The sequence below is a fragment of the Wyeomyia smithii genome, chromosome 2, assembly GCF_029784165.1.
Source record: "Wyeomyia smithii strain HCP4-BCI-WySm-NY-G18 chromosome 2, ASM2978416v1, whole genome shotgun sequence".
Classification (NCBI taxonomy): Eukaryota; Metazoa; Arthropoda; class Insecta; order Diptera; family Culicidae; genus Wyeomyia; species Wyeomyia smithii.
In genome coordinates, this window is record NC_073695.1 from 236,753,954 (window position 1) to 236,772,755 (window position 18,802).

The window sequence follows — 18,802 nt, forward strand, 5'->3', positions numbered from 1 at the left end:
AATGGAAAATCTGAAAAAATCAAAGGTTTTGATAACAGACTCCAACGTTTTAAATATTTCACACATATTGCTGCCTACAATGGTTGATGGAAAAGTCTGTAACGCTGCAACAGCCACAGCTTCTTCAATGAGATGTTATATTTGTGGAAAGACCTCAAAGGATTTCAATGACCTGTCAACTAACAAGGATCCCAAGCCAGATACATAAAAATTCGGATTATCAACATTGCACGCAAGAATCCGATTTTTTTAAACAATTCTCCACATAGCATATAAGATGGACATCGAGAAGTGGCAAGCCAGAACTGAAAGTGAAAAGGTAAGCTGTTTCTTTGTTTTAGTTTAAAATGCGTTAATTATCATCTTTCTTCTCCGAGAAGCTAGGCGTAGCTGAAAGGAAACGAAAAATACAACAGGAGTTCAAGACTGCAATGGGTCTTCTTGTTGATGTACCCAAACCAGGGTTTGTATCCACAAATGATGGGAATACTGCCAGGCGATTTTTTGATGATCCGGAGTTAGCTTCGAAAATTACAGGAGTAGATCTTGAGCTTATTCAAAGGTTAAGGGTTATCCTAGACGTAATAACATGTGGATTTGACGTCGATACTTCAAAGTTTGCAGCATATGCCCTCAAAACAGCTGAACTCTAAATTAAACTATATCCTTGGCATCCAATGACTCCCACATTACACAAAGTTTTAATTCATGGAGCCATTGTGATAGAAAATGCTCTCGAGGCAATTGGTCTTCTCTCTGAGGAAGCAGCAGAAGCCAGAAACAAGCAATTCCGGCTATACCGTTCTAATTTTTCTAGAAAGTTTTCGAGAGTAGCGTGTAACCGTGACATCTTTAATAGGCTACTCTTAAATTCAGATCCTTTGATTACATGTTCAAGATCAAAATCTAAGAAAAAGAGTCATTATTTTTCACCTGGAGCCAAGGAAATGTTTCGTATAGGATGTATCAACGATGATGATGCTCTGATTAATTTTGTTTACACAGAAAAATTGGCTTGAAATAAATGTTATTTCTCGGATTGTAAGGCAAAATTCACGTTTTAATGAAAAAGCAACGTTGATTTTGATGAATTGGAGTCAACTTTGATTGACTTCAAATTTTATTACAAGAAATGTCGTATATCACTTTTAGGTGGATTATTCAAAACAAAACATTCCCGAAATTCACCCAATAGTTTTTATTATCACAATATGATACATTTTCAATGCAAAAAAACATTTAAATAATTATGATCAGGTTTGATGTTCTAAGTGTTCGACTGTGGCGCTGGGCGCCGGCGAGCTCGCTAGCGACGGTCTTCAGCCTGTTGTTGGAATCACAGTGCATTGTGCCCTGTGTACACCGCTGATCGTTGCTGTCTATTTGAGACTAAAAAGCATATCATACCCATTTATCTCCGGAGGTTTTGTGTGCACTGTACACTGTGCAGGACTGGTATTTCGAACTGAGATTGACACTGTCCGTGCGCTGGTTGTGGAACGGCTACAGAAGCTAAGTAGTTTTTTCTACTATATTGGTGATTGGGACTCTGTGTGCGTGGTTTGTGCGTCAAGCCTGAACGAACAAGATTGCCAGACCGATTGCTAGGGGGATTGGTTCGGGATACAAGGCACCGAGAGTCGCTAAAGGAGCGCCTCAGAAGCTGAACCACTGCATGAAGTTGTACCCGGAAGAATCGCTGGGGCCGTTGGTTGTATTTTTGCGACCCAAAGCGAAAGCATTTAACACAATGCAAATCTCGAGAGACTTGGCTCAATATATATATCAGCCTTCACAGAGGTCACAAAAGTCCGTCCGAATAAACTACGTGCTTCGATGTCAAGCCTCAAGAATGCAAACGAGATTAGGGGCCATCCACATACTACGTGGACAGCTTTGGGCAGAAATGTTTAAGGAAGCTTTTCGCAGAAATGTTTAAGGAAGCCGCTGTTACCAAACTGGCCTCCCCAAATACTTACGAGGTGCTGTCGTATGATGAGTCTGATTCTGACAATTTAGTTGGGTAACCTTTTTTTGCGGAACCTGGATAGTTTGAGAAAAGAAAAAAACTCCTCTTCCCTGGAAAGAACAAAGGAGATCCTCAACTGAAAGAGATACATTAAAGCATAGAAAATCCATAGCAAACTTCTCCGGGATTGGCTAAACTGAATTCTCGTCTTTCATCCAAGATTCAGCCAGAATCTGAACTGCATAAGTTTTCAAATATTGTGGGCTGGATTTTTGAATTTTTTAATATAACCGATCCCCTCAAAAATCTTCTGGTATTGCTACGTACATTTGGAAAGTTTTTGAAGTAGTTGGCTACTTAATGGCCCCTCCTTACAGAGATCGAATCCTTCGATGGATAACTCATCGGCTGACACGTATTCTGTATTTGTTTTACAGTTGAATTGTAGAAGTATCATCCCCAAAATTGATTCTCTCAAAGTTTTGATTAATAAATTCAAATGTGATGTATTATCCCTTAACCCCCCTTAACTTTATTATTCGCCTTGATCGAGTTACCCCATATGGATTATTTCTAGGGATGAAGAAGCGCTTTTCTTTCTATCGTAATAACCTCCCATCGTATCCAAGCATCGAAGTTGTGGTTTGTCAAATTCCAATACAAGGTAACGAACTTTTTATTGCCTCGGCAGCTTTTTGATTTGTTAGAACTTCTTTCTTCGGCACGGCTAATTTTGGGAGATTTTACCTCCCTTGGCGTGGTTTGGGGCTCCTCTTCAAATGATAATCGCTCAGCTTTGGTCTAAAACACTGATCAACGCAGGTGCACTCCAAAGCTCAAAGCGGAGAAAACGATTTTAGCTATTTAACCATTCCTGTAAATTTTGGTCCCACTTTTGAGAACTTTTGTGTTATTACTTTTTTCCAATGTCAAATTATTGAGACTGAAACTAAGAACATTTTGATTCTGTAAAAAAAAAGAAAATTATCCAGTTGCCCGTTTATCAAATTATCTGGCTACACTGGCGAACGTACGCCAGTCAAAGCGTTTATATATACACAAAGAAGAAAATATTACCAAGTGAACACGTAAAAACAACGTAAATTTACGTAAACCTGAATGTTTTCACTGGTTCAGGTAAATAATACGCGTAAAGATTGGTGAAAACAACAAAACAGCTTAATAAAAGGCAAATACTTAATTTTGGGTAAAGATTTCTGTGAAGTTTTTGATATTGATTTTGTTGATTCAAGGTATCCGATTTTACCTAAATGGTGACTTCCGTGCAGGTACTCAGAAGTAGGTAAATCACTTTTACCTAAAAGTACCTTCCCGCACAGAAGGGCTGATTTGCGTCGAAAATACGCATATTTGGGTATTTTTATTTTTATGTGTAGAACAACTTGTTTGGTTAGTTACAGTAAAAAAAAAGGCATTTGTTGTGGTACAGACACGAAAGACACTTGTCAAAACCAGCTTTAACTGTCGTTCCCATTCACTGAATATCAGATGTAACAGTGAACCGGCCACATTGTCACAATTGGATTGTCGATATATGAGCAGGTATTTCTTAATGAGGAACTGGAAAACTCAAGAATGCAAGGTTCCTGATCATCAGCATAACAGACTCCGATGATGCCGTTCAAAAAGGTCGCCGAATACGTAATTGGCCCGCAAAAAATGGAGAGCTGGCACAACTTGTCCTCGTTAGTAGTATCGTCGTCACTACTATTTTCAATATCCTGGACGTAGTTAGTGACGGTTAGTTGGGGTTCCAGTCTGTTGATGTTTATCGGAGTATTTAGGGACGTTGCAATACCATTAAACATCGATACTTAGGATCGATTCCTGTATCGAGAGCAAGTACTGATATTCCGATAGTATCGAGGCTAACGTATCGATACCTGAATGTATCGTTGTGCGATACCAGTTCATTTAAAATATAAGTCATACTTCTTTTTTATTATTTATTTCTCAAGATAAAACGTTTAATTCAATTAAACCATTTATATAGATCATTTTACGAGACGTTTCTGAACTCAATCCATGAAATCGAAATTTTGACAGAAAGCTCGGAACCGCTGACATAACGCAAGTAAAAGCAACATCATCAACTATTCTGCTGTTGACACGTGACACCTGTCAGTTCGTAAAATGGTCTGTAAATTTACTGAATCTCTGAAAGTCGAAAGTCGATTACGCTTTTCCTTAATAATTGATCCTGTGCCGATGAGATGGCATGCATGCATACGATGCATCAAAATCGCACAGGAAACAGCAATTTTTCTGCTTCGTTTGTTCTTCTTTACAGGGTTGTTGAGTCTTTTCGATACTGAGAGGTGTGTATCGATATTGATGAAGTATCGCTGGTAAAACATCGATACCAAATATCCGAGTATTGGAAGTAGAAGGATCGATTCTGTATTAGTATCGGTGGTATCGCAACGTCCCAAGGAGTATTCAGATGTTCCATCTTTTCAATTCGCACTCTCGAAAGCATATATTGTTGATGCTGACCCCGTTCCGTTCGATCCTGCTTTGAATAAACATTTCCCATAGGAACCTGCGACGATAGAGAACCTTTGTTGCTCATCATATTCATGATACTTGCAATAGTTTCATTTTTTTCTTTCGAAATTTCCCCAGTTCAGTTTTTGTTGAGATATAAGCCACTTTTGTACAATCCGATAAAGTTGTATATAACGTTCTATATAAGCCTATAAGTACCAAATTGGAGGCAATCTACGCACCAAAATGGTTCGCAAAATTGAAGATATACAACTTTTTGGGATTAAATTTGACATAAAAATGGTATCCTTCACTACTCAACGATTTGATGTTTCATAATAGACGATTTTCACTGTCACGAAAATGTAAATTGTATAAAATTTATTATGCAATCCTTTTACAACTGTTACAGGAGTTTTCAAGGAATATCAATATAAACGTGGATCCCACAAATTAGAAGTCGTACAATTTTGCACTGTAAACAACTCTACTGCGATGAAACGTATTTTTTTCTGTGCATTTAGACGAGGAACAATATGCAGTCCTATATCACGGACAGTACGACCAATATATGATAAAAAATAACTTCGATTGGTTGTAGCATGAACTTTACACAATTTCAATTAAAATTGGATGTTTATACTATTTTATATTGTCATTTTTATACGATTTCTGGTTATCTAGGTCCATTTCGTTTTATTTTTGACGATTTTCTACAAATTGACTACCAGATCATGATTGTAAGTAGTCTTTTACTAGCAATTTGAAACCTTTCGTTGTTTACGAGTTTCAAAAAAGTTACGGAAAATAAAAATGAATCACTGTTGCCCCCAACTAATACTAGTTACAATCATTCTAGTGTGAAATAACGGTAGAGATTTTACTTTAACTTATTTCTACGAGAACCGTGCTATGTTCTGAACACATAATTCAGGTGAAATATGGTCCCTTTAAGGTTAAGTAACAAATATTAAAGCTCTATATTATCAATCTTTTGGCCACTATTTAACGAAAACAGTAACTAAAGTCATTATTACTTTACTCCAAATTCGCTACTAGCCCCGATTTTGCCTAGGAATCGACTGGAAATTTCTAGCCAGTTGGACCATGGCTTAACGTGTTAGACTGGCCCGTTTCGTGGACAGATTACAGAAGATTAGTCTACTCTTCCACTTTCAGGATATTAGAATGATTCAAACGAGTAATGCCAGACACTTTCTACAAGTACTTTAATGAACCCTTTCTGACCCATAAATGTACTTGCTCTGCAAATTGATCGAAAACAATGCACAATATTATATATTTCGATATTGTTAAGGATCAATGTTTCACCATCGAATTAAAATTTGCTTGTATATAAACCCAACCCACCATCATCAAGGGCAATTTTCTCAACAGTTTCCAAAGCGGTACAAAAATCAACTGTGTTTTTTTCATATTTTTCACTTTTTATTTTACTGAGTATATACTTTTCAATTATTTGCAATTACATAGGGTTTCATTTTTTTCTTCTGGGTTTCATCAGTATTCATAGAGAATATTATTTATATAATATATATAAAATAATATTTTGCATTCCAACTGCCGGGCGGGTCCGCTCGCGCACGGTTTCCACACCCGTGCACCGCGATGTAACTTACTGGCTAGGAAAGGGGGAAAATGGGACGGGATTGGGAGAGTTTTCTGTTTTTGAGTTTTCGCTACACACTATAGAGAGAGATAGAGACACAGAGGTTGAGGGAGAGACTCCGGTACGCGTGCGTTCGCTGCGGCAGTTTTGTTTGCCTCAAACTATTTTCATATCATTACAATAGGAAAACGGTGGAAATGGGAGTAGAGATGGGGGAGAAAAACTGTGTGGTAGTAAATATGGGATTTCTGCATTATTTTGCTCGCGCTCGCGCGTCAGGGGGATGGAAATGAGAGGAAAACTTTTCGACTTTATACAACAGAGTTAATAGAGAAACGAATTTTTGTGTGTGTGTTTCACTTTCTTTCTTGAATTTCGCTTGAGTAAGCGTTTACCTTCCTTGTTTTAAATATTTATAATTTCATTATATTCAGAGCGGTCTGACTTAATATTTACTAATTTATATGCGCTTGTTTTTTTTTTGCTGTCGGATTTTTCTCTCCACCATTCTTGTTATCAATTTGTTATTTATAATTAAGGTCAGTTTCATATCGCTTAAGTGACTACGAGAGCGAGACGACAAAGAGGACTGGATTATCTCTTACTCTCCGACGATCGTTTGGGGAGCGCGGGGAAGGGGTACTTTACAGGAGGACACATGTACACTAGGAGTTGGTTTGTTCGATTTTTTTTTTCTTTTGTTCGGTTAAAAGGTATTGAAACGCAAACAAAAAACGACGACGATGATGGCGTACGCTTAGAGAGAAGAGATTTGTTTTTTAATTGTTTCGTTTTTTTTTTCTTTCTTTAAAGTTTGGGCGATTGGTTTCTAATATTTACTAGTACTTTGTTTTATGTTTGAACAGCTTAATGTTTCCTTGTTTCGGGTTGACTTACAAATTAATCAGTTTGCTAACTCTTCAATGTTGCAATGACACAGACTTGTTTCAGCTTTTGTTTTGTTTTTTTTCTCTATTATACACAAGTAATGGGACGTGATGTGATCGTTTTTTTTTTTTGCTTAGTTTTGTTCAGTAAGTAATAGTTTTTTCTTCACTCGGTTTCTATTTTCTGGTATTTTTGAACTGAGCACAGCTTTTATGCTTGATGGCTTGCTTCGAATGAAGAGAAGAGGAACGACTGAGGACGCAATTTTATACTCTACATGCGGTTCGCGGATGGACGAAGAATGAAACTGTGTTTTAAATAAAAAACAAAAGGTTGAAATAGGCTAGTTTTTCGTTGGACCTGTTGCGTGTGATTTATTTGTCAGAGCAGTTTGTTTTCGATCCACTGAGGAATTAATGCAGAGTAATGTCTCAGAAGCACAGTGGGTGTGTGTGATTATCAATCAATAAAACGCTAAACACTTTTTTTTTTGTTTGGCGAATTTGTATATAACTAAACATAAACAGTACAACAGATATGTAAAAATTTTGCTTAATAAACTATTTTTTATCTCATTTGTTTTCAGAGCTTTAATTTTCTCCTATTCTGCTGGTAAGGTAAGTGAAAAATTATTAAATTTACCATTTCTCTGTGAATAGATCATTTTGTTCAAATTTTCACATCACACACCAAGTGATCAATGAGCAAAATTTATTTTATATGGCACTAACGTAAACTTTAGATGAACATGATTAATTTTCAAAATCAATAAAACTTAAAATAAAACCCACTGTGCTTTCATGTCCCAGAGATAAAATGGTATCTAAAAAACCTCTTGTCGGATTGTAACTAAAAACCCCTCAAAATGATGTAACGTCAAAAAAACTATCGCTTTATTTTACAAAAAAAAATAATACTTATTTAACGAAATCATCAACGATTTGGGCTTCCGGTTCGGGGCTATAATCTGTACCTGTTTTCTACACACTATGTACCTGTACCCGGGATAGAGTGTGGGTGTGTTAGTTGCTCAACAACGAATTAGCGACACCCCAATCAGCTATCTTTTGAGTGCTTGGTTGAAGTGTACGCTACTACTTCTCGTCACTGTCGCTGGTCCGCAACTTAGCAATTTTCAGGTTCACATCTAAATGCAGCGTTGTGTGGCATCGGAGAAGAAGACAAAACCTGACGGATTAAATCATCACAATTGGTTGCAATTTTTTTTTCCTGTATTCCGTGCGACTCTTTGTTTCCAAACATTTTTTTTTTCCTTCTGTCTATTTTTCAGCCTAATGACACTTTTCCCATCTTCTACAGTAGTCCATGTTCGCATCTCTTCATTATATAGCCTCTCTGCTTCTAATCTGATGATCAGTTATTTCTTTATTTTTGCAACACGTTTGCCTGTTGGGAGCAGCTCGCCACTCCGCCACATTTTATGTGTCAGAGCTCTCTAATTGCATACATTTCTTGCTTTCAGCTGCAGGCTTCTTTCTGTTTTTTTCTTTCTCTCTCTAATTATAGCACACTGTATCGTTCCGTTCATGTTTTCGTTTTGTTTCCCTGCCGGTCGGGGCCTTTCGCAGAATTGGCTGCAATTTTACGCCCTTATGGTCCGTGAGGGAACGGGATCGGGCTGTGAGCGAGGGGAATGGCATTTTTGCTATTTTGCTTTAAAATTTCCTCCAAGATAGGGAAAGATTTGGAAAGCGATAAGTACCTATACATTATGTTTTTTTTCCTTTTTTTTTTTGTTCAACAAGAAGAAGGGTAGCTCTGAGCGATGAGTAAAAGAAAAACGAACAGTAATTTACAAACGGTGTAGAGTCGCGTGGGCTGCGATATTAGATTACGAGTCATGAACAGTCCTTCAAGTTTTTACTAATAAAATCCTCTTCAATCGGTTGGCAACTTTATGTTAGGCCTTATCTGACACCACAGCCGACTCTGCACCGGAGTAGAGTTGGAGGATGAAAAAGACCTATAACGACGCGATATAATAATGGTAAAGGATTGCGCTGACTGGGGCGAGGGGGACAGAAAAACCTTAAATTCTTGCTTTCTCCGCGCGTCTGCATCACTTCTATACACAACTATGTAAATGTCATCAATTTTTTGTTTGTCTTACATCCTAGAATCGTAGCTTTTTTGTATTTTTATCTTTTATACCTTTATTAGTTATAATAATAAATCGATCACTTGACTGAATTGTTTCGCCCGAATTCTGCCGTACCGCACCTACGTTGACCCACCATTTTGTTTTTGGTTCTCTACTTTCGCGCTAACTATTTACAACGAGAAGAAACTTGCTTCATTCAACACACATGGACTGACGAGACGGATGGGTAGGCGGGGAGCGCACAGAGTAGCAGGGCGAGGGGGCAGAACTGACGTGTGCGAATGTGTGTGTGTGGTTTTTGTTTACGTTAAATCCTAATACGAGAAAAAGAATGAAAAAATGCTCAAACTTTACAGCTTTTCCACATCTTGTGGTGGCGGAGGCGATAGCGGCAGCCAGCCGGTTAAACTCTAAGAATTCATAAATAGCTTGTTCTTATCCCTAAGGTTGGTTCGCGAGCTGAGCGCCGGATCCTCCAGCGCCCGGAACCGCACGAAACCTTGCTCGGCGACCAGCATCGACGAACTATCACTGCCGCCACCGGCTCCGGCAGCCGGGACAGCGATCTTACCGGGTAGAACTCCACTGGAGGACCCACCAGAGCTGCTTCCTCCTCCACCTCCACCGTTCATTCCGTTGATCGGAAGATTCGATGCGGACATTGTGGGCGAGGAGCTGCCCGGTTCCTGATTCTGTGGACCATGATCACTACCGTTGTTGTTGAAGCCGGTATAACTTGAGCTGGACGATTCCCGGGAGCGTTTTTTGCTGTGATAGTAACTCGCCGAACTGCTATTATCGTCGAAGTTATTCACGTGCTCCTGGGACGAGTGATCTACACCGTGGCCGTTAACTATCCGATCGTTGAAGCTTCCCGGATGTACGAAATCTCCACCGGGGAGATTCCGGGGAGCTGCCTGCGGATGATGGTGATGGTGGTGGTGGTGATCTGGACCACCTCTACCACCGGCAGTGCTAAGTGTTTGGGCACCGTTCATATGACGCTCGGGACCGGCACCTCGTGGAGGTCGTCCTTGACCCGGCATCTGCTGCGCTTGTTGCTGCTGCTGTTGTTGTTGTTGTTGTATTGCACCACGGTTGTTGGACGAAGTCGAAGACGACGCAGAAGAGACAGAATTGTTATTGTTCCGCCCACTTCCGCCGGCATGCTGGTTGAAATGCATTCCACCGATATTGTTCAGAGTTCCACTCTTCCGAACCCCAATCCGTCGCTCGAACGAATCATTGTAGTTGTTAAAGTGGTTATAGTGATGGTGACCCATTGTGTTCGCTCCGTCGTAATTTGCTTGACCGCTTTTTAGCGTTTTGAGGTTTTTCGAGGCCCGGAATTCACCCCGGGAAATTGACTGTGAGGAAGCCGCCTGATCGAACGAGGGCCTTTCGAAGTTTTGGAAATCGTAGTTTCTCGATCCCTGCGGTAAATGAACTGGTGGAGGACCTCCAACTGCTGCACCTCTTAAACTCTTCGTGTCGTACGGAGGAGCGTTGATCGGTTCCGAGTAGCAGTTGTCCATGATGTCGTGGTACTGGGGTCCATCCGGAGGTTCTCCCCGGTGGTGATGCTTCAGCTCAAAGTTTGGATTTTCGTAGTGATCTGGCATCTGTTCGCTATCGTTCATGAAATCTTCGTGTTGATCAGCCTGCTGGCTACCGTTGTAGTTGTTGCTGTAATTGTGCGAACTCGATCGCATACTGTTTGTTTCGATCGACCGCTGGAAGTCGTTTCCTCCGGGCCCCAACTGAAGATCCTGATTACTGTTCTGCTCCAAGTTCAACGAATTCAGTGCAAAGTTATCGTCGTAAATTGGTTTACCGGTGCGCAGTGTGTACGTGTGCAAATTGGTGTTCGCATTGCATACAGCGGGGTAATCCGTTTCGAAGTTCTCCTGGCTGGAGGAGGAAGTGCACGGGAACAGTGCGAATCCGCTGGCATTCGGTTGCTCCATATCTTTCTCGCGCTGGATAACCTTGGAGGTGCCCGTCTTCAGACCGGTTACCCACGATAGAAGCGCAATGATCACAATTTCGATGAAGCGTAAACTAAACTGATAGCCCCACTGGAACCAGTCGATCTCGATATGGGATGCCCACAAAGTCTTCTGGGCAGAACCATCGTTCAGATTGTTGTTCGGTGAAAGCTTGACCTTCGTCTGCGAGCTGATGCTGATGGCACCGTAAATCTGCAGGGCTGCCAATAAAATAAAAAGCAGTGCGGTAGCAATGGTAATGTGAATCGCGTACGACAGATTATTGTAGCCGTGGATGTAGTTCTGACTTTTGTGCAGAATTCGTTTCAGAAGTCGGTACATGTACAGATAGAGGATGCCCAACGACAGGCAAATGAAGATGTAGATGATCTGACAGATCAACGAAAGAACTCTCGGTGGTATCTGGATGTTGGTAGGACCGTGACCGGTCTGACCTCCTCGACTACTGGCCATCAGTTGAGCCTGTTTGTGATAGAACTGCTGCGTTTCGTACGATTCCACCAGGTGTAGGGTAACGCAAAGACCAACGTGAACTCCCGAACCGATCATGATAGTCAGCGGACGAAGAATCGAACTGTATCGGTTAGTTTTGTGGTTAATCGACCGTAACAGTAGGAACAAAATCAAGATCGCAAACGTTGTCGTGAGGAATGTCAGCGGAAGATTCAGCAGCAACTCCGAAGTAAACAGATTGAAACTGAAGTGAATGTTGTAGGCATCGTAGCATAAGTAGAAAATTCGCAGCAAGCAGATGATTATCAGGATTAAATGGATACTAATGAAGTAGGATTGCGAGAAAAGATGCGTCAGTTTGTCGTAGAAAATTATCTTGAAGATCGAGTACACGGCCAGAATGGTAAACAGAATCGCCGACAGATACACGTGAATATTCCACGCAATCGTCCACGTACTGATATCCTCGATATCATTCGCAAAATTCCTATCATTGCCATACCCTGCGCCACCTGTCTGCCCGTCGCCGTCCCCGCTAGCGTTCGCCTTGATCATCACAGATTTTAAATTCAAATTCGGCATCTTTTGCGTGATCGGCGACGACGAGGAGGATAGATGAATCAACGAGCTGACCGTACTGGTTTGAACACTTTGCGCTTGGGTCGAATATAAACCCCCCTCACTTTTCTCCCCAACGACCTCATCATCCTCCTCGTCATCGTCCTCATCGTCCCTACCACTACTGTTCTCGTTTCCCGCCTCGAAATCATCGCCCTCGTCATCGCTATGATTGTTTCCCTTATTTAAATTCTTAGCATTACTTAACGAAGTCACCGGCGGGTTCAGATCGAACGTCGGCTGGTTTGGTCTCGGTGCCGACGTAACCGATCTCAGCAACACGTCTGGAATCGTCTGCGTGCGGCCGTTCGAGCCACTCAGTATTCTTGAAATCGACGGAAAGTGCATCCCATTTGGTAGTATTGCACTGGAGTTCCCGTTTCCATCCAGCATAAACTTGCTGTCCACTCCGTAGCTCTTGGCCGAATCTAGTTTGCTGCTTTTCTCCGATGGCGTATTCAGGGCCTTCTTTCGCTGGTCGATAGATTGAGATGAGCTGGATGGTCCTCCACCGCCTCCTAGTACGGGCGGAGAACCACCACCAACAGCGGAGGCCACATCTTGTGACGGCTTCTGCGGGCTAACTGGTCCATTCAAATCCGGCCGAATCGGAATCCGCTCGTGGCCGGGCATCAAACTGGGTGGTGGCAGTGGACGACGATTTACGTAGCTCCCGGTGTTGATCACCGTACTGTCGCTATTGGTTCCCCGTAGTGTCGGCTTGTCCGCGAATGGATTCGTGTAGTTGCGCGGCAACGGAGGCGTGAAGAAGGCTCGCGATGGCGGTGAATACGATGATATATCTCCCGGGAACATCGGATTCGTTGGAAAGCCCTTCTTGTTGTGACCTGGAAAGAGGAAGAAAAGATAAAATAATCGTTAGTTTTTTCACCACTGGTGAAATCCATCGAATTGTGCATAATGACATCATCGCAAAATGCGCGATGTGCCCCAGGGTATTGTTTGCTTTTGATAAATTCTTATCACTTTTTTTCGTGAAACCCCACCAAAAGGTTTATGTAGTAATCGGAAATCAGTCCTAGACTTGCTATTTCATGTCTTTCTATTTCCTGGCTGCTTCAACCACCATCGACCGAGCCCGGTAAAAAAGTAAATGAAATTCAACCACGCGGGCCAAGAGCAAGGGGAACTTGGAATTTACGACTGCGACCGGTGTCCACGTCGAGCCTCGCCGATTGCGTGAAAAGGGTTCATTAGAAAGCCACGCTGCCAAATCAAACAGCGCCGGCACACCGGAAGCCAACCAACCTGGCTCTCGGCTGGGCGCACCGAGCGGGACGAAAAATGGAGCGAGTAAATTGTTCTACATAATTTCTTTTATGTATGCTTCTTGCCCCGCGGCAATTACGCGTGTCTGGTAAGAGGGAGTACGACGCTAGGCCCGGGTGGCTTAGTGAAGAAACTATTATAGCGGCTACGGTGTGTATATTAATTCGAGCAATGCAGAAGATCTATGTGACGACCGGGAAGGCCATACAAATTGACCGATTCTGGGGTACTGAGAAGTGCCATCCTGGAAGAGAATTTTTTTGCCGCAAGGGCTGTACCATTTATTAAATTTCAAGATAGTGGAAAAGTCGTTACAAATAATTGTAGCGCCAAGTGTGATGAGATTGTGCCTCTAAGGAATCGCTAGGTCTCGGTCTTGTTGGAGGTAGTTACAAAATAGGACACGAGAGGTGATTTTGCTGGGAACAGTAATAAACAATTGCCAGTTTTATTGTTTCGTTTATCTTCAAGTGATCATTTGAAATGAACATAAACTGACAGTTACTGTGGGATTAAGCGTCAGAATGTATTTGTGTCCTTTCCATTTTTCTGCTCGTTGTAATTTTAACCAAATTTCAAAGTGACATTTTATGTTGAAAAGATTATAATTTTCTTATCTCTGATAAAAGTTTTCCAGACAAACACATTGTTATTTCGAGCTTTGTATCAAAAAACCTAGTGTAGATACAAAAAAGTTCTTTGAAGTTGATATTTGAGAACCGACTTAAATTTCAATAGTAAACAAGTATTTCTAGAAACAAACAATAATTACCATTTTCATTCGTAGACTTCTAATATGTGATGTATTATTTTGTTAGCCATTTGACAAGTAATTTTGTTAAAAAACTGCTTATTATGTTTATGATGATTGTTTCTCTCTCCTTCATGTAAGCAATATAATCTAACGAAAATAAGCATTCAAGTAGTTTTTTCGTGATCCATTGCGATGATGGTTCAGAAAGAACGGAAGAAAACAAATTGCATTTTTATCTTCGTTATACCTACTGAACGAAGGTTAGAGAATCGGTCGAAAAACGCAAAATACATCCCAGGGCCAGATGACCAAGTAGTACAGTCAAATCTGTTTTTGTGCGAGGGATAGGGACCGCACAAAAAAATCGCATCAAAAAATCATTTGAAACTTCACGTGCAGCTACAAAACAATATTTTCACAGCATTATTGAAAAAAAAAACTTTATGCGGTGAATAGGGACCGCATAAAAAAAATCAGTTAAAAATAACTCCAAAGTTGTTGATTCTGATTTAGAATGAAACCTATGAGAACAATTTCAAAACATCGGATTGAGAAACGAAACTTTTTTAAACACGCTAATCCTTTCAACCGCTTTCCTTCGTAGGCAAGCAATTCGTGGCTTTTCCTACGTAAAACTGGCTCAAATAGTAATTTTTGTACGCAACACTTCTAAAATGCGTTGGAATTCATTCAAAGAATCGGAAAAACTAAATGGCTGAAAATGTTGTCGGAAGTGGTCCTTTTTCATATACCACACAAAAAAAAGTCGCACAAAAAAAAATAATCGCACAAAATAAATTTCGCACAAAAAAGAGTCACAAAAAACAGGTTTGACTGTATATGCCAATCGATTCAGCTCGACGAACTGAGCAATGTCTGTTCGTGTGTATTGTGACAATAAATTTGATTTTGTTTTGGCTTAGCAGTCACAATTTTTTTATGGACCCCTCTGCGACCAGTAGTTTTTGATCTTTTGTGACATGCGGACGTGTCTTTGCTGTTTGCTTTTTTTTTATTTTTTACCTTTTCGCAGTGTTACTTATTGAAAAGTACCTGCTTTGTGTTATAGTGCTTTTGTCTTCTCCTTCAGACTTAGTAATCTACTTCATTCCTTATCAATCTTATCATATTCTCCTGCGAGCTACTCTAACAGCATATAACGTGCTATAGTCTATGATATTATTAAAGTTTTTGACCAGTGGTTATTAAGTCTGGAGGGAAGTTTTGTGTGAAAGAGCCTGATAAACCCATGCTACTACTTGAATACTTGTAAGTCCTTTTGCCAACGAATGGCTTGACTGTACTAAGAATTGCTTGTCAAAGCGGAATCGGTTGCCTTGCGGCTACCAAGCTCTACTAGCAGTCTCAATTAGAGCAGCGCTGATCTCTATGGGGTCATCGCCAACGTTTCGTTACGGTTGGTTAGGAACTTCATCAGGGTCTATTTAAAATTTATTTCGTTACATGAAAAACATAGAAAATCGGACATAAATTACATTTAGCTAACAACAAAATAACAACTCACTTGACACTAAATCAGCTTGTACAGCTATAGAAAATATCCTACGTGTGAAAGTCAGGTTGGAAAGGGGAAAATGCACTGCATCTGATACACTATGTTCGCTGTGTTAATCTACTGCCAAAACTTTCTCTGTCTCAACACCCTACAGAAGAGTTAGTGTGGGTAGTTGGGAATAGCTATTCTAACACAATTGTATGTGTGTGTGTTGTCTGTAACTATTAAATACAGCTTCCCTTGGAAAAGGCTGCCAAAAACGGACGAAACGTCGGGTAAATTACACAGATTGTCGTATAGGCCAATGAACAAAATACCTTAATGTGTAGTGTATCAAAATCGAACAACAAAACCCTTTCTTAACCCTTTCCCGCTCATGGTGACTCTAGAGCACCATGAATTGTATTGACCATATTTTGGCAGAAAATAGTTAGTTTTGACTTCTTTTTTCTACAAAATGTTGCATTTTTAATACACTTTTAACTTGGCATATCGAATGACAGCTTAATTCAATGTTTGGATTGTTATCAAGAAAACTGTAGAAGAAAGTCTGGATTTTTCGATAAAAAAATAATGCGTGTTTTTGACAACCGTTTTTATATAACAATAATCAATCGATTTCATAATGAAAATAAATTTTACGTAGATCTATTGTCTATTGAGTGTAACAATACACCAAATTAGCATTTTTCATTCTAATTCGCTTGTCCCATAAATTTGAATATGGTGCCTCAGAGCACCACTGGGCATACAGAAGACAAAAATTTACAACGTATGCTGGCTAAAAATATCCGTTACGATGGAATATCATATTGGCCAGCATTTAGAGATGCGCAGAGATGTTTCTAACGCAATCATCGTGATCACTTTACACTCTTTTGGTGTTCGAAGTGTAATGTTCGTCTTTGCATAATGAAAGCGAGATTTTTTTTCTTCATTTTCCATCATAAAAAATCAATCAAATGGTCGTAAACGTAGTCTTTTTTTTCGAAAACTACATTGTTTCTCTTTTATTTTTATTAATTTTTAAATAACTGCTTTCAATAGCTAAATTTTACCAAAAAAATTTTTCTCGTGTATTAAAAATAAGTCCCTTCTATGCTCATAGGTGCTCTGGAGCACCATTTCAAATTTAACTTTTTACTTCAAAATATAACATTTCCCAGTAATTTAAATAAGTCTACGAAGTATTTTGCCCAAATTAACCCGTTAAGTATTTTTAAATCATGAAAAACCTCGTGAGCGGGAGAGGGTTAAGAATGCATTGTCCGATTTTGGTATTGGCAAGTGCAAAAGAAAGCTCCAGAGCTCCTCGAAAAATCTTACTAAGTGAGTTTTTATTTTGTGCTTAAACTTCAGAATATTGACCGGAGAATATTTTAGCAGGCTTCTTCCGTTCTCTTGATTTTTGCTCAAATTTCCTTCTCTACCTGCCAAACCCCTTGGAGAACTAGACATTCTCTCACACAGAGTGAGTAATTATCCACATTTAGGCGTAGAGCATTTCAGTCGCAGAGTTCCTTTTCACTCTTAATCATCGCGTGTTAGGGGTAAACATTTGTTTGCTCTCTCAGTTCAAGAGAGAGTAGTTTTCGTTAGCTTCTCATTTACTAGAAGAGAAGTTGGCCAAATATCAAAACATTTAGGTTCACATTGAGCCACATCCTAACCGTTTTCAAATTTAATATTATAGGAAGATGCAGAACTCACCATGGGTGCGTATTCTGCAGAAAGTTCGATTTTATACTGTTTTTGCCGCACCCCAGAGCGATGAGAACGGTAACGCAATGCTTAGTTGATCGCCGAGCAATTTATTTCACTTTTCTTGCGTGCACGAGCAATTTACAAGAGTTTCACTCGGTTTTTGCTCTGTCAAATTAGGAGCGTTTTTTTTGTCAGAGAAACCATTACTTTGCGCTCTCTCTACAGCAGATGGTGTGGTGCACATTGAATGTAAGTTTACAGTTGTTAAGAGGGAAGAAAACTGTTTTCTCTTTGAGAACTTTGAGAACTCTCGTTTGTTCTTTCTCTCTTTTTTTCCTCTCTCTTTCTTCTTTTCTCTCTATTGCATTCTTTTAGCGGTTTTCATGACCAATTTCGCTAAATTGCTGTTAAAACTAAAAATACTATCAGAACCTCCTGATAACCGCTATAAGTTTGCTTTACAGCCAGGTGGCCCACCCTTGCCAAGCTTATTGAATCAATTATAAGAATGGCAATAAAACTGCTTTAAAACCACATGGAAAGAGTACCGCATACTATAAGCAACTGGCATTACCTCTTTAAGAGCGCAATAAGTTTGGTTGCATTATTGCGCTCTGCTACTTGCCACAATAAGTCCAAATCAACTTTTCATTGCTTGACAGCAACCGTAATAAGTTGATTTGTTGTGCCGTTCCTGCACACACACCAGAACATCACGCCACTTTTTTTAATAAGAAAATCTGTCGCGCGGGAGAAATGTTTCACCAGTGTTGGTTATCATCGTGCAATCGATTTTATTTGATGGTGATATTGTAGAAAGATAAGGAATAAGGAGGGGTTTTTGGTAGGTTTTGTAGCTCTCAAGCATATGCGCTTGAAATTTTGTCGTGCATTTTGAGATCATAGGCGCTTAAAATTTATGCGCCATCAAAATAGTACGGGCTTACTAAAATCATCTCATTGTTAGCAAAAATGAATTGGATTGTTTTAGCTCAGTTTTTCAGAAAAAAAATCTAGCCGTGTTCTTCAATACAGAGATAGATCAAAATCAACTTCGGATATTCAATTTATTTATTGATCAGACGACGATTCGATTTTCGTTTCAAGATTATAAAAAGTTTCAAAAATATCAATATGGCGCGATTGTCAATTAGTTGGCATTAATTGTAGCCGCAATAAGCCTAGTTCAATGATATATATGTTGTAAGGTGCGGCAAAGGTTGGATGCCTGCATTATTAGAGAAAAATATGGTTAATCCCTGAGGCCTAGACAACTTTATTTTTATGAAAAATCTGACATCACACCGACGATAATGAGGAATCAACAAATTTTGATATAAA

General features: G+C 39.9%; 1 protein-coding gene across 3 annotated transcripts in view; it reads right to left on the reverse strand.

Moving 5' to 3' along the window:
- Nucleotides 1–9,127: 9,127 nt before the first annotated feature.
- The window catches only part of LOC129720096 (uncharacterized), a 207,241-nt gene continuing 197,566 nt past the window's right edge, over nt 9,128–18,802 (reverse strand). For all 3 annotated transcript variants that reach the window (XM_055671515.1, XM_055671514.1, XM_055671513.1), the window contains one exon: nt 9,128–13,045. In XM_055671515.1, the coding sequence (XP_055527490.1) occupies nt 9,528–13,045 (3,518 nt within the window). In that variant the 3' untranslated portion in view covers nt 9,128–9,527. The remainder of the gene's footprint in view (nt 13,046–18,802) is intronic.